General features: G+C 43.2%; 1 protein-coding gene across 2 annotated transcripts in view; it reads left to right on the top strand.

Moving 5' to 3' along the window:
• GLP2R (glucagon like peptide 2 receptor) overlaps positions 1-8,383 on the top strand; it is a 28,819-nt gene extending 20,436 nt beyond the window's left edge. For both annotated transcript variants that reach the window (XM_086762466.1, XM_010123866.2), the window contains 4 exons: positions 916-1,004; positions 2,582-2,720; positions 6,864-6,905; positions 8,057-8,383. In XM_086762466.1, coding sequence (XP_086618592.1) covers positions 916-1,004; positions 2,582-2,720; positions 6,864-6,905; positions 8,057-8,383 — 597 coding nt within the window. The remainder of the gene's footprint in view (positions 1-915; positions 1,005-2,581; positions 2,721-6,863; positions 6,906-8,056) is intronic.
• Positions 8,384-17,148: the final 8,765 nt, after the last annotated feature.

Consider the following 17,148-nt stretch of genomic DNA (forward strand, 5'->3'; position numbering starts at 1 on the left):
TCAAACCAAAGCACCTCTAACTGGTGAGATCTTACACTTAGGACCTCCTCCTAGTTATGCTTTATTTGTCTTTTTTTTTTTCTTTTTTTTTTTCTTTTTTTTTTTTTTTCCTGGAAGGGAATAATATCCACTTATCACCCTGTGATGTTTTAAAGATACATCTGTGCACGTTTGGGGAGAACAGCATGAAAAGTGTTCGATTCTTTACACAGAACAAGAACTAGGGTTCCAGGAGTAATACCTACACATCAGAAGAAGACAAGGAAAGTAGTCCTGAATAATTATCTGTACAAAAAATGAAGAAGCAGGGCTCTGTGTTCAAATTGAAATGTAATTTTGTACTGGAAGATCATGTATCATAACATATCGGGAAATCAGGCTGAAGAAGGCAATGCTAAGTTTCTCAACTTTAATAAGTTTTTTTGCATAGGGCTTCTGGTTTGTGGAAATGAAATAGTTAATGTCATAGGCATTTGCAGGCATCATTAGAAAAGAAATACTTGCAGATTGGTCTGGCCAAGTCAGCACAATTTAATTAACAAAGGGGTGAATTATTCATAAAAGAGGAAGCCCTGGGCATTTCCCTGGCTGTCTAGAGCCTCTTTATCTGAAGAATTGCAGTCACTGCTGTTCTTTACCACATCCTGCTTACCTGTCATGGTTTGAAGAGTTGTATGACCTAAAGGTATTTAAACCCTGTTAATTGCCTCATTTGGAGAGAGCTGATGCTGGCAGAGTCTGTCACTGCTGCTCTGTGCTCTCTGGGGTGATAACCTGCTTCTGTTCCGACCTAGCCACAACTGCATTCCGCTTATCCGGTGACAGCTTTTACAAGTGTTTAATATCAATTCTACATTGCTTTAGTAGCAGTCTCGTAGCATCTATTGTAAGTAACCCATATTATTTTCTTTCAAGGTTAACTTTGGCATCTTCTTAAAAATTCTCAGGATGCTGATTTCCAAACTAAAAGCGCAGCAAATGAGTTTTCACGACTACAAATACAGGTATGTAAAAAAATAATGAACTCCTAGCCCTTCTTTTCTCACAACATCTGCAAGCTGCCAGTTTACCCTTGCAGATTATACATGGACCTACCACCACCAGGTATAACCGATATTCAGAATACAAGATAGGAAAGCCATCTGGGGAAACAGGCTGCACAAACATTCTCTTATCTGAGAGGTAAAGGCAGACCAGCACCTGTGCGCGGAGTGTTCTGGGCATTTTCTCAAGGAGTTTGCAATGCAGTAAGGTCTCTGCTCTTAGGTATCCTTGTCGTACACCTCTGGCCTCTACAGCTGTGACATATTTTTTCCTTGAGCGTGACAAAAGCTCCTCAAAAGAAAAAGAGGTGTAGAAGATTTGTGGGAAATTTCGAAGTGACATTAGCATTTCTGATCTTACCTTCTTTTCACAGATGCAGGCACTGTTGACTCAATGTCCTTGGTCGTCTTGTAAACCCAAAAGAGAACATTGCCCGTAGCCTGCACGCTTGCAGGTCTGGTGTGGGCTTTCTTGGTCAGAGTCTGAACGGTACATCACATCTCACATAAAGCCCTTAAGTTGGCCTTTGCACAAACATCTTCCCCCTTTGTGGGAACTTCGACGGCAGGCTGCTCCGCAAGGAGCGAAGGGTGCGGTGAAAACTACATTTAAATCAATGGAAACCTGAGGATTTGTTAACTGCTTTCCACATCCCAGTTCTTTTCATTTCTTAGCATCTTTAATCATTGTGAATCCTTGTCTGCTACTACAGTCCTGCCTTACTAAGATGAAGTATTTTATTGTCTAACAGAACTGGGCAGGGGGATGGAAATTCCACTACTAACTTCCTGTTAAATTCCAATATTAAAACCCTAACAAAAACCACATTTCCATTTTCCTTCAACATTCAAGGTCCAAAAGATCTCAGCTCTATTCTCCAGATTGCTCCAGGAAGATTGTTGAGATGACAGTCACAGACTGTATTTAACATTGCCTCACACTTTGTGGTATATTCTCTTTTCTACTGCTTATGATTTTGCTAAACTTTCAGAGATTCAAGCTATTCCTCACATGGCAAGTCTTCCTCAGAACTCTCTTTTGAGATCTCATCTTCCATCCATGTAAACGTGTTCCTGGACCTGCTAAAGAAGATTCTCTTCCATAAAAACTAATCTAGTGGCATTTTTTAAAAAAGTAGACAACTGCCATCAGTACGGCAGAAACTTTCTGTGCAGTTACAGAGTTTTCAGCAGTGATAGGAAGATCTAAGAACCCTGTTAACAGATTGCTTAGGTCCAGCTATGTAAATATTTTTCTGTTACCTAGCAGCATAAGTTTGATGATAGTGGCCTTCCTGTTCAATTTCTTGTCTCTAACTTTTCACCTTAAACCCAAAGCCAAGTTTCCCTCCTGTACAGACTTTTCTGATGGTGTACTCCAAAATTTGTGTCTGGGAATTTGTCCTCAAAATCACAAAATTACTAATACCATTCCAGAGTTGGAATATTTCTGGAATAATTTCTTTGTAGCTGAATTTTTTATTTTTACATGAAGGATGTTGAAAAAAAAAACTATAATCAAATATTTTCTTTTTCAGATTGGCAAGATCTACACTTGTGCTGATTCCCCTCTTGGGGATCCATGAATTTGTATTTACCTTCATCACTGATGAACAGGTGGAAGGACTTTCGAGACATATACGACTTTTCATTCAGCTGACAATGAGCTCATTTCATGTAAGTACTGTTTTGCAAGTATTATTTTTAGGGGTCATAGATTCACATATATATGTTGCTCACCTATAGATAGCACAGATATGCAGTATTATTATTATTTAATATTATGCTCCAACCTATAATGTCTTTAAGTACAGTATTACAGCGATGAGATAAAAAATTCACACACTTACATGTTCAAGATACGGTAGTCCCACAGACTAAAAGAGGAGTCTGACATCTTCAGAAGCAGCGTGTCCTGTGGTAATGGGTGACAGTTCATCACAGACTGTGCTCTCAAAGCAGGATTCAAGTGGTCTATTTAAAACTCGAGCAGAGTTAAAACACTTGCTGTGAGGAGAAGCACGTGAAGGATGAGCAGGAGCTGCTTTGGGTCTGGTTCCAGCTTGGAGGACACGTTCTGGGTGCGCCTACCAGATTAAAGCCCTTGAGCAAGCACATTGAAGACAGGTCTTGTACAAAACCCTTGTCAGGGCCATGGCTCACCTGAGTTGTGTGCTGTTCAGCGGTTGTAACAGAGGTATTTCCATGCAAGCCTAGAGAAAAACTCAAAGACATTTTTTAGGCCAAAACCATAGCTACATACTTCGGGCCTCCATAGTCACATACAAGCATCAAAGACAACATCTGAGATGCTCTTTTGAGGACCTCAGTTTGGGGCTTATGTCTCTTCCATGGGTTGAAATATAAATTCAAAAAAGCTCTTACTGCATCAGAAGTGAAACAGAGAAACCCACTGTTAATTCAGTGAACATGCGCCAGTAAAAAAGCCCACTTTTGCACACTAGACCCTTGATTAGAGTGCAAACCCTCTGGGAAACTGGGATAACACAAGCTGCAGCTCGAAGATGGTTAATCTGTTCCAGGGAAATGCCCAATAACGCTTACGCAGCACCATTTCCTCCTGCCCAAAGCTGTGTTAACGATGCAAAATGAGCTGAGAGGGAGGAGGATGAAAGAGAATCTGAATCTGTGGCTTAGTGGTTAGAAGAGCTGGCTGGGGAAGGGATGCTCAGAGGCCTCGGCACCTGCCCCTGGGTGCACCCCCCTCCCCAAAGAGTCTCTTTTAATTAAGTCATCACGAAGCATTATTGGCACAAAGTCACCACAGCATTATTGCACTTTTCCCACAATTTAAGGTGATCCTTGTTTTTAACCTGTTCGTATAGAATCACAGAACGGTTTGGGTGGGAAGGGAGCATTAAAGCCCACCCAGTCCAACCCCCCTGCCAGGAGCAGGGACATCTCCAACCAGATCAGGTTGCTCAGAGCCCCGGCCAACCTGGCCTTGAAAGTTTCCAGAGATGGCTCTGGTGTATTTATGCATCAGTGCCTTGACACAGTTAGTGGGGCTCTAATGAAAAATTTCCACTACAGCTGGAGGGGAAAAATGTCCAGGCAGGCAGAGGGAGCCCACACTGAGCCGCTGCCCTACGGGGGCTGCTGACATGGCGTTGAAGCACATATTCCTCAGTTAGACATATCCTTACTTGGAGAGACTGCAGCGACTAGATGTTATTTTAAGAAACACAGAATCATTTTAAGCAAAAAAATTATTTACTGGCTCGTGCAAAGAAATCTGATCTAGATGATGGCTTACTCATCCCTGCTAGAAAACGCAAACTCCATTCCTTTGAGAGGAACGTGCACGCGCTCGGCTTCACGGCACGCTTTAGAAGCAAAACTTCTTTTCAAAATACCCAAAGATCTTAGACAATGTTTATTGCAGATTCTCTTTTTTAGCTACAGCATTATTTGTGAAGGGATTAGCCAAAAAGCACATAAACTGTACACAATCACATTTGTTTAGTCTGTAAATCTTCTCAGTAGTTTTAAAAAGCAGTTAAACTGTTTTGTTAAAGAAAAACAATTACCTCTGGGATCTCATCTGGAGGCTTTAACTCAAACATTTTCAAGGAGCACAAAATTAAATTCTAAATACAAGTTCTGCTGTGAATATGATGCTGCTTTGCTTTAGAAAGTGGAGCAATCTAAACACCATGACTCACTGGTGCATACAAACTGTTAGCCAGAGGAAAAAAAAAATACTAATTTCTGGTGGATAAAACAGTTATTTAATGGGTAATTTATCATGTTGCCATTGTCAATAGAACTGAGGAATAATTGTGAGGCTTACACATGCATCTATCCTTTCCTATTGGCTATTATGCTAAGGAAAATTTCTTCTGAATTTGATTCTTCTTTTAAAAATATAAGTCGTGGCATATGGGAAAGGTTTCTAAGTGTAAAGTTCCATGTATTGCAAAAAAAAAAAGAATATGAGGAAGCATTAAAGAAATCAGGATACACAATTAACATCAAACATGGATAATGAACTGAATTTTCCACCTTCTGGTATGATTTTACAGCTTTCTGCCTGCCGCTGCATGTTCTGGTCTTGCAGCAGCAGTGAACGAAACTCACCCAGGGATTTACAAACGTACGTTCCGCGCAGAGGTGCCACTGGTGCTCGCAAACGCCGCTCCGCTCTGAGTTTCTGCGTTTCTGGCAGTGGGTGCCGTCAGGCTCAGCAGTCGCGGGACCTGACAGCCCCGTGTCGTTCAGATCCTCCTTCTGCTTGCGGTGCCCGCGAGGCCAAATTCTGAGCTCGTGCTCAGAACGCAAAAAAAAAAAAAATCACCCGGTAGAGACACTTTCTTGGACTTTCTACACACAAAAAAAGATAACTCTCTCCAGGTGCAGAGGCAGTTCTGCAAAAAAAAAAGCTGCTTTTTAAACTATTGAATTTGTATTTATCCATCAGAACCTCTCTCCATGGTTTCTGAGTCTTCTATAACTATTATACTAAATTTTATCCCCATAGTAAAATATCACCTATTATAAACTCTGACCGCAATATGTCGTGATTTTTTTTTTGCATATTTCTGTGAAATAATTCAGATGCAGAGGATAATTTAAAAGTTACATTGATAAATGACATGTCAAAATTACCTATATCTTGCTACCATAATCCAGGTGAAGCTTGAAATATAGCAGAAATAAAACACATGGAAAAAGCAACGGTGACTGCTGTTTCTCCTGCCCACGTTTCCACCGATGTGGCAGATGAACTCTTCTTTTTCACACTTACTGCACATATGCTTAAGGAGCTAATGATTCCAAACCTTTCAAGACTGCTAGAAAATTTACAGTGGGCTTAACATGCTATTGGTTATTGCTGGATACTGTAAAAATGTTGAAGCTGCTGTGTGTGTGAATTTCTTTTTAAGCTTTTGTCTGAGAAAAACAAATATTTCTGGAGAAATGAGTGTGAAAACAATTGGATGATGTCAGCTGTATTATACAGTTTTATATAGTTTTGACACCTTTTTACTTGTGATGTGAACGTTGCCTCAGGACTGACAGTCACCAGTATTTATTCTCTCCATCAGAACTTGTCATAGATGTGTTTAAACACATCAAAAGTGCATTTCCTGAACCAACGGTAACAAATCTGCGCAGCTGCGTGCTCCCAGCTGTTAGGCTGAGATGTGTGCGTGCAGGCTGCTTTGATCTGAGATCAAATACGGACAGAGAGGGGGAAATGGAAAGAGCAGTTTTGGGGCTGGCTTGAAACAAGCTTTATCTCTACTTTTTTTTTAAAAAAGTATGTTTATTTAAATCCATTTCAAAGGAAAAATGGCAATTCAAAATAGCCATAACACTTAATACAGCTGAGCATTAAACTAGCACTGATCACTTAATGCATCATTAACTTTTAAAAAGCACTCAAATGAGCTCCCTCTCAGTAGTCTGACTCGCAAATTCAAGCAAGCATGTGCATCATATGAGACCCCAAGCTGCATTTTTTTGTTTTACCATGTTTAGAAATAGCAGCAGCCACAGTATAGCATTAGTAGTTTGAAAAATCAATATTATCTGTTAGCAAAATGAAAATAACATGGAAGGTCCAACTGGGTTGTATAGTGTCTGTTCTTCAGCGTTTGCATCAAATGTGCCCTACATGTGCTAAGATACCACACAAAAACAAGTTACTGGGTACTTCAGTAACAAGTAAATACAGGCAAATAGTTTCTTTTTTGAATTATTGTTTAAGCTTATGGCTTTAATGCTAATATCTTTAAATCTTCAGGTATTTCCTGTGCACTCTAACATTTTCCTCTTGCCGTCTTTGTCTTATAGGGTTTTTTTGTAGCGGTTTTATATTGCTTCGCTAACGGAGAGGTAAGAGACGATGCTGATAAATGTTTTTAGTTGATTTGCAAAGTACGTTAATGGCACCGAGAAGGGTGAATGCACCGACAAGCTCTGCTTATTCGAGAGCGTGCGTGCCTTCTTTTGAACTGGTGTAATTGTTCTGCATGAAGGGAACAGCAAGAGCTCTCACAGGTCTGAAACCTGAAATTTCCACTGAGAAATGTGCTATAGCAGTGTGGGGGTACGGATGCCCTGGGGTTCCTGAAATACCAGTAGAGGCTCATGGTCTGCCACCGAAACCCCGCTCCTCTAGTCAGCTGGAATACCAGTCTCCATGTTAACCAGGCTAAGCCCTCTCTTACTTTACCCCTAAAGTCTGTGTGGAGCAATGAAATTTGGGGTGCTTTAACATCTCAGACAGCACCATGTTGGAAAAGACTAATTTCATGCATGCAGGGCTTGGGACACTGCTAAACTTGATGTGAGAAAATCCTGTGTCTGGAACTTGTCTCCCGCTGTGCCTCAAGGGGCAGCTGGGGGTTCAGTTTGCCCCATGCCGGGATTTAGGTGGATCAGTGATGGCCCTTATGCAAGGAGGTGGCAGCAGAGAAAGCGAACCTCCTGCCCAATGCGAGTGAAGACTGAACTCTGAGCAGGTTGCTCGGGGTTTTGTTCAGCTGAGCTTTGAACCCCCCAAGGACAGAGGTTCCACCACCTCTCTGGTCCTCTGTTCCAGTGTTTCAATGCACTCAGAAGGAAATTTCTTTTCCATATATTCTGTTAGAACTTCCCCTATTTATTTCAATTTGTGATCACTCTCTCTTGTGTCCCTACCAAACACACCTGTGGAGTGCTTGGTTCCCTCTCCTCCATGATGACTGGTCCTCATTCCCACAGCGTTTGGGCATTCCTCCTCCTCACTTCATCACAGTGTATCAACGATTCAGGGGCTAGGAAAAACTTTCCTAAGTCAGTGAAGAGGGTGGCCTCTTAAGGTTGACTTAGCAAACAAATCTGTTTCTACCTGACAAAGACTGGTGGGTGCGAGGTGCACTCCAAAGGGGCGGGAAGTTCAATGCTTCCACAGTGCCTCTCGTTTGACAGCCAGCATTTGGGTGAGAGGGATGCAGGATGGTCACAGGACATGACTGTGGACAGACGTTTGCTTCTTCCCCCAGGTGAAAGCAGAGCTCCAGAAGCAATGGTCCCGCTTCCTGCTGGCAGATCCCTTTGGATGTAAACTCTGCTTTCTTGGGGAAAACATAAAATACCTCAGGAAATGTTCGCAGAGACGAAAAAAGCAGGACGTGGGCAGCAAACACCGCTTGTGCCTGGAGGCCAGCGAGCCCTGGGGCGTGCAGCTCCAGCAGGTGAGGACAGACCTCAGCCCAGAGCCCGGCTCTGCCCTCCCATCCCAGCCACGGGTGAGCGTGTCAGACAGCAGCGAAGGAGAGGTCACCACTGGAGAGACAACCGAGGAAGTCTTCGAGGAAAGCGAGATTTAGAAAGCCGTCCATCAGGACAGCACCTTCCATCAGCCGCGGTGTTTTGGAAGATCCCCTCTCACCTCCAGACTGTACGGATCTGTGGGATGTGCAATGCATGGAGGAGGCAGTTAATATCCCAGTTTTCTCAGTTTTCTTAATCTGAGAAAATTATTGATCTGGACTTTGCTAAACTGTGTGGCTAGAGAAGAAGAGGCTTGGTGGATCAAAAAATGCTTTGAGTTGACCAGTCTGGAACTTCAACTGATGCTGAAGCAGGATCTGCTCTGGAAATGAGCAGGCTCTGGGCACACACGTTGTGTCCCCGCAGCTTCATCCATGCTTGGCTGCCATGCTACTCGTAACAGAGAAGTTGGTTGTTTTTCTCTCTCACAGGTGTTTCATAAATAGAGAGATGTATGTAGAAGACTCTTCTCTCTGCAGACTGAAGTCATCCTCCATCTCAAAAAAAAAAAAACCAAAACCAACCAGTTTCAGGCCAAACCAGAAACATTTTGTTTAAGCAAAATGAAAGGATATATATATATATATATTGGGGAAAAAAGGCGAACTTTTGCTTGTGTTTTTTAGCATCCTCACTTAAAGTTTAGTGCTGGAAATGTCATTACGAAATGAAAGACCAAAAGCTTTTCTTTTGAAAGTGCCCAAGGGAAATCATAGAATCATAGAATCACATGGTTGGATGGGACCTATAAGATCATCTAGTCCAACCGTCTTCCCACTACCATTGCTGCCACAGCTACTAAACCATATCCTGTAGCTTCTCATCAAGCCGCCTCTTGAACACTGCCAGGGACGGCGACTCCACCACCTCCCTGGGCAGGCCGTTCCAGTGCCTTGCCACTCTTTGAGAGAAAAAGTTTTTCCTCAAGTCCAATCTAAACCTCCTCTGGTACAACTTGTGGCCATTTCCTCGGGTCCTGCTTGTTGCCTGGAAGAAGAGGCCAAACCCCTGTTCATCACAACCTGCCTTCAGGAAGCTATAGAGTGCAATGAGGTCTCCCCTGAGCCTCCTCTTCTCCAGACTAAACAATCCCAACTCTCTCAGCCGCTCCTCATAAGACTTGTGCTCCAGACCCCTCACCAGCTTTGTTGCCCTTCTCTGGGGCAAATGTTTTGATACAATTTTTGTTTGCTCGTTTTTGCCTTTTTTTTCTTTTTTTTTTCTTTCTTTTTTTTTTTTTTTTTTTTTTTTTTTTTTTTACACAAGCCACATGTTTTGATGCCTCTACAGGTTTGCCTGGCCTGTGGCTCAAATGACAAAAGAGATCAGTGCTAAGTGCTGCTTCCTCCTTCCTCCCAGGGGACCCAGAATGGGACAGCACCAAAGGAATACTGTGAAATCCTCCTTCCAGCATTTAACAAGAACTATGATGAAGTTTTAATTGTCACATACAGCTCCCCCAGAGGTCTATGAGTTTGTTAACATTCTATAAGCCAGTCTCCAAGCTTGCGCGTGTGAGCCAATTGGCACACTGCAAGGAAAAAAAGAAAAAGGCAACAGTAAGATTAGCAGGCAGTATTTATCCACAATATAAATGTGTACTCCAGGCACACACACGTGTAACTATTGAGCCTTCAGCTAGTTGCATAGCATCTATTATGAATTTTTCCTGCACTTTACTGGCAAGCATACTATTTTAACCTAAATGCCTGCAGAGATATGAAAGAGATCCTGGGCAACTGGCCCTAGGTGGCCGTACTTGAGCAGGGGGTTGGACCAGGCGACCTCTGGAAAGCCCTTCCCATCTCAACCAGTCAGCGATTCTGTGAAAACACTGTGTGCCAAATAAATAACTGTTGGGGCTGCTCGTGGGCTCCATCCCTGCATCTTCTCTCCAGCAGGCACCTTGCTGAGGCTACCCTTCTGGCTTTCCCTGCCTCTGCATCTCCCCGTGGGGCGGCTTTGCTTTGTCCTTACACCCCAGCTGCCAGCTTTTCAACTGCAAGTGGGGCTTTTTTTGAGAGAGAGGCTGCCTGTATCTTCAATGTTTATACAGCTTAGGTAACTTACCAATGCTTTTGAAAAGTGTTTATCAGCCTACAAACATTTAGACGTGTAAACTTTACCGGTTATGATACACTGTTTTCTTGCAAAGAACAGGTAAATGCATTGACTAGCACTAGGTCAAGAATACATTTCAGCTATAACATTTCTGGTACTTCTCAAAAAAAAATATTTCTTTTACATTTCTATCAGTGTTAAGAACTTAACCTATTTAATCAATACAAGGTTGTATATTTCAGTGAAATATTAATAAAATGTAAATATTTGATCTATTTTAAAATATATCGGCAGTTTTAAAAGGCTTTTTACCAGAGTGTGCACTGTTTATTTAGCATTTTACTCAGTGGATTTCTTCACCACCCATTAGAAGCACCAGACACTACATATCTGCTGACCGTGTCTTCTCCAATTTAAAAGATTGATTTCTTCTAGAGCTGTTGTTTAAGATATTGAAAAGCTTGAAGTGCTTTAGAATGTGTTCTACTTGAGTGCTAAAAATGTTAAAATTGTAAGATTTTACTGTATCTCAGTAAAATAGTTTACTTTTTAATTGCATTTTTAAGTATTTCAAGTGGTCAAGAAACCAATTTTCTGTGCTGAGTCCCTGCTAGGTGCATTTTCCCTTCTCCATGATCTTTCTGCCTGAAAGAGGCAGAAAGATAATGATCTGTTTATTTTTTATATAAGCGGACCTTGGAGGCCTGATAAAAACAATCATCACATGGATCCCTTCAGGAAGCATGTTTGTAAGTAGATATATCAGCAAGTTTCATCTTAAAAATACAGCATTATTTATTGCATCACTAAAGCACAGAAGTTGTTAAATCTGGATGGCCACACGTGATGTATCTTTACAGAAATAGGACAAGCTTCTCTGTTCTAAGCAAAATATTAAGCAGTCTACAAGAAAGCTCAAATACTTAAGTAGAGTCAGTGAAAATAGCTGACTCTTTTCCTGGGAAGGTGCAGCTCTGCAGCGAGGTATCCTCTGGGAATTTTCCTTCTGCCCTTTGCAGAGCCCCAGGGCTGCAGGAGGGACAGTGCAGCCTGAGGAGCTGATGAGGAAACTGCAGCAGGTCCCTGGAACGTGAGACAGACAACTTGCCAGAGGCCCTACAAGTGCACGGGCTGGAGAGACAGAAAGGGCCGGGAGAAAGGACAAGGAATACCCTCTCGCTCGGACGAAACGAGAGGCAGAGGAGACAGATCAACTAAAATTTGGTTTTGTTTGTGAGTTGTACTTTGTGTAAATTACTTATCCAATTTGCACATAGATTAATCATCAGATAACAAAAAAATTAAGACAAGGGTTTTATGCTTGTGTAGACCCAGTAACAGGATTTTGCTGTTTGTCCATCAGTTGCTCACCTTTACTCCCCAGACTTTCACTGCACTATGAGCAAGACCGGTGTGAGCTAAAGGCTTCTTCCCTCTTGACGAAAAAGCCCATCCTCCCATGGTCCTGCCAAGCTTGGTCTCAGCTGAGCCTGTCCGTGGAGTCAGACAAGGTGGGATATTCACACTCAGCACATTAGAGACAGCCCACACTGAAAACTCACTCCCACGGCTCTCCAGTTGCCTTTGCCAAGGATTTTGCTTTCCATCAAAACTTGTATGACAAATAATTGAATTTCAAGCCCCCTTGCGGGGTTCAGCAGAGCTTTCTCATGAGATGTCGTGTGATAACTGGTCTGATTTGGACAGATAAGCTTTACACAATCTTAACAGCCTGCTGTGAGATATGCTGTGAATTTTTATGTTTTACCACACATAAAGCACAATCTTCCAGATGCCATGGCTCCTTCTATGGACAGAGATGTCAACTATATGCTAATTATAATTGTGTACTTACATTCTTTGTTTAAATATTTTGCTTTTACGTGCCAGGGTCTGTGCCTCAAAGGCTCAAATACTAAAGCACAAACACCCCACTCTGAGGAGTCTCTGTCAGTTGTGCCTTGGAATCAATAATACTGGTTTGTACTTTTTAAAATAGTGAATAAATTCTGTAGATTAAGGAAGCTGTGCAGGTTCTGTCATGTCTGAAGTGCTCACTTCCCAAGGCACCAAATAGAAGTGAAGTAAGGCAAAGAGTCACACTACCTCCTTGAATCCTATGACAAAGACAAGCTTGGAAAGGCTGGATGTCTGGGAGACACTCAATGTTCTGTTTTGGTTTTTTTTTCCAGTGCAAAAGTGAATTAATACAACCACCATTTTTTTTTTCAAAGACAGAAAAGACAACTTTAATAAAATAGACAAACAAAATATCCTGTGATAACTTGTTCTTAAACCACGGTCATCTTCCCTCTAGGATGTTGGGGCTTAGACCAAACTAAGGCAGTAATGGTATCTCTACACCTCCAGCCTCAGGAGCAGGAGATGAAAAAGGTGATGCTGAGCCTCTGGGTCCATTTGGACATCCCATACACCTGTGCCTGATACCAGAACTGGAGGAAGGGAAGCATTATGTTACCCTCAGAGGGCCTACATCTTAAATACCTTGTATAGTTCTGCTTGTCCCACCTGGATGTGCCTAACTTGAATTTTTATTTGTCATAAACTTTGGAGGTAAGAAATGAATTTATTTCAACAGTAGAGAAGACTGAGGAAAAGCATATAGCAACAAAAGACGAAAAAAGGCATTGACTACTCATCTTCCTCCAATATCTGTAAGCACCACCGCACCAGGCAGTTGATTATTCTCTTAAGCATACAACTGTAACACATCTGCAGGCGTTTTCACGACGATGTCAGCCAACATGAACGATTCCTGAGCACTGTGAGCAGGCTCAGAGCGTGGCCTGACTTGACTCCCACGTTTCCACATTCACCACAACGCCGTCCAGCAGCATTTCTCCCTTTCAAACAGCCTTGTCAGAAAGCGAAAGGGCAGAGGGAAGAGCTTCTGAAGCCTGGAGCTGTGAGCAGAGGGCCATGGCTGTCACCATGCTGGAGAAGCCAGCTTAAAGAAAGACACATAAGCAGCTGGTAGAAAAAGAAAGTCCTTTGAGCAAACACGCTGAGAGATTATACACTATTAAAGCATTTGCTAAGTCTACAAAAAAAAAAAAAAAAAAACAAAAACAAAAAAAAAAAAAAACCCCAAACAAAAAACCCCCACACATAGGTCTGTAAGTAAAAGACTGTAACTTATGCTGCAGTGCCAGCTCATTCAGCTTGTAGAATAAGTTTAACTTCTTCACTTGACTCACAGAAGCGGATACGACTGCTCCTATTCAGTGATCTCATGTGAATCCTTCCATAAGCAGTGCAAACCACCACGAGCATCTCTGACCTTCTACAACCTGCTTCTCTGTCCACCCTAAGCCCTGCAAAGCAGAATGGTCTCTTCTTGTGTTTGTACAGTGCGGTGGTGAGCAAGGGTGCAGACAGCTCCAACAGATCACTGTCTGTCAGGCCCCTAAGTGCACCAATAGGACTTAACTGCCCTCACCAGCCTGACCTAGAGAACCCCAGTAGGGTGATATTAGGGAAAAGACTGTCCAGTAGAGGCTTACGTGATCCCTTTCCAAACATGGCACCCTGTCATCCACCTGGCGAGATGCTGAGTGCGTTGGTGCTTCTAAGACTGCAGCTCCCCATGGTATAAAAGTTCAGCATCACTTCTTTCTAGCTGCACGTTAGGCCCTGCTCCTTGAGCAAGGCATCTTGTGGTGCACCAGCACTACTCTGTCCTAGAAGAATGTTTAAGTGCAAGGCGTTTCCCTGAAATCCCAGCAAAGGCTCCAGAGCAGGGTTAAGCAGTAATGCTTGAAGTAAGGTATGTGATGTGGCTACAGATGGGGTGGTGTCCTCTGCTGACCATACATCAAGGCCATACGCAAAGAAAACAATGCCATTAGTTAGAAATATGGCACATGGCACATCACAGAACATGGCCTGGCATCTCCTCTTTCCTTGTCCTCTTCCAGATAGATTGGGATACATTGAGGCACTGTCAACTGACAATGAGCAAGAAGGACAGGCTGAGAGAGATGAGGCTGTTCTGCCTGGAGAAGAGGAGGCTCCAGGGAGACCTTAGCGTGGCCTCCCAGTGCCTAAAGCGGGGGGCTACAGGAAACATGGGGAGACACTGTCCAGTAGAGCCTGTTGTGAGAGGTTTCAAAACAGGGGGAGGTAGATTCAGACTGGATATAAGGAAGAAATATTTTACACTGAGGGTGGTGGAGCACTGGCCCAGGTTGCCCAGAGAGGTGGTGGATGCCCCATCCCTGGAAACATTCAAGGCCAGGCTGGACGGGGCTCTGAGCAACCTGATCCGGTTGGAGATGTCCCTGCTCCTTGCAGGGGGGTTGGACTAGATGACTCTTGAGGGTCCCTTCCAACCCTAACCATTCTATGGTTCTATGATTCTATGATAAGAATGAGTCAATTATGGCAATAAAGCCAGAGTTTAAAAGGCAGGCGGCTTTCACATTTATGGCTCAGGTGATGGATTTCTGTGCTGTTGAGTCTGTGCCTGCACATGGTCCATCAGCAGTCCTGGTACCACATCTTGCGACACAGCGGCAGTTCTCTAGATATCCTAGTCTTAAGCTCTCTACGGCAAAAAAGGGAGGCACACTGACATCTGGTGTAAAAGAGTGAAATATGCATTCCAAGAAATGCAGCACAAGATGCAGAAACGGCTTGGAACTGCAGGAGGGTGACAGTGCACTGGCAAGTGATCCTGGGCTCTCTCCTCAGGCAGCAAGTTGCTTAAAGAGAAAAACACATGGAAAAGCTACACCTGACATAACAACTTCTCCTTTATTTTAAAAACAAACACCTAGAAGCAGTTTAGTCTGTGTTCAAGAGAACTTGCAGATTCAATTTCAGTTCTGTTTTTAGCAGATGTTTTTATTGTGATAGATTTAATCATCAGATTGTTTCTCCGTCTGACTCAGTGACTGGTCTTTTAACTCTGCTTTTGTCAGGCACTTGGTGTGTTTCTTGTCTGTAACAAGAAGAGTTAGTTGGAGCCTCTCAATCTGAACTCTTCGGATCCCCAGTGTAAATCAAATCGGCACGGCTCAAGCACAAACGCGCGTACTCCTAACAGGACTGATGAGTTCACCCCTGGGGCAGAAGCAGACGAGTGCAGGGGCTTGCTGGGGCATGTCCTGTTTTAACCACCCGAGCAAATCTGAGCCTATGAGGGCCTTCAACCTGGTCTTGAAACTCACATTATTCGCTGCTTTGTGTTCTGTCTCCAGTGGTGGAAATCCCCACACGGCCAGGACAGGCACACGCCTGGTGCTCCTGCCCTCAAACTCCTGCCACGGTCCACCCGGCTGCAGGACCTTCTGTCACCAGAGAACCTCTGGCTCCAGCAGTGCTTGGAGTAAACTACTTGGAGTGCTTTCTCCTGACAGCCTAAACCTGTTTTAGAGTTACGCAAACTTCCGACAGCCTTAGCATAAGAATGTGCAGCTTGGCTGTGCTGCCTGAGAGGAATTACCATCTTCTGCACAGGTTTTTTTTTTGTGAATTTAAATGCTTCTAGCAGGAGGGATTTGTGAAGAAAAGCACTTTCCTGGCTTTTTTTAGCTTCTGGTGTGAGAGGGATACCCACAACTGCAGGGTAAAAAAACAAAAAAAAAAACCGCAAAAAAACAAAACAAAAAAAAACCCAAACCAAAACCAACCAACCAAACAAAAAAAAAAACCAAAAAAAAACAAAAAAAAAACAAAAAAAAAAAAAGAGAGAAATACAGGCAAGTACATTTGAAAACTAATACAGGCTGGGAAGAGATGCAGAAGGTTGTTGAGAGGAAGACTTCGGATGAGTTACGAGAGGCAATTTAAAATGAGCCTTTAGCTTCTTGGACATAAGCCCCCGTGCAAAACCCCAAACTGTGAAAGCAGAAAGAGAGGTTCCTTTGCCAAACACAAGACTGATACAAGGTTTTCTCAGTTAATTAATTGTTCCTTGGACCCTGTTAACTTTTGCTAACCTACTGACTGCTGGGTTTTTGTCATACAGGGGTTAGGACAGAGGTACCCCTCATGATGGACTGGAGGGCACTTCCTTCCAAGGAGGAAATAATTACTGGGCACTGCAAGGGAAGACACTCCAGCGGCCAGACCCACATAAGCACCACACAGGGCGATGCTTTCCGTCCGTTAGGTAGAGCAGGCTGCTGTTGATGAAAGACTAAGCTGGATTTTGTCAGAGCAGGAGCGGCGTTGGGGCTCTAAACACTCCCAAGACTTTGTTGTTTGGGAACTGTGGGACGAGGATATGAGAAAAACTTGCAGAAGTGCCATTTTGTAAGGTAGATTTCCACAAGCATTTCACCTTAGGTGATAAAGTACTGGTTTTGTGTCAAAAGGGTCAGTTCTGGATGGGTCTAACAGGTTGCAAGGCTTTCCAGGCTGACAGGTTACGTTGAACATTCACCTGCCAGTGATGCAGGTTGCAGGAAGTCCCTGTCTGAAATAACAAATAAATAAAATGGACAAGATTTTCCTGAAATCAACCGATGGGGCTTTTATTACAGAGGAGGTCAGTGCAGAGCAGAGTCTTACCCCTGAAACAGGGACGCCTGAAATGCTGCATTTTTCTGCAAGTTGCATGACAGCCCAAAACCATACTAGAGTACACCATATCAAACACTAACACTTAGCTTCAACAGCAGAGGACAAATGCGCGGTGGTATTTGCAGCCAACATAGCAGATGCTCCATCCTGAAATACTCTGTGCGACACAGCGCAGTCTGCGTTCACTGCAGCATCCACGACCGTACAAACA

This window comes from Chlamydotis macqueenii, chromosome 18 (genome assembly GCF_036417535.1).
Source record: "Chlamydotis macqueenii isolate bChlMac1 chromosome 18, bChlMac1.mat, whole genome shotgun sequence".
Classification (NCBI taxonomy): domain Eukaryota; kingdom Metazoa; phylum Chordata; class Aves; order Otidiformes; family Otididae; genus Chlamydotis; species Chlamydotis macqueenii.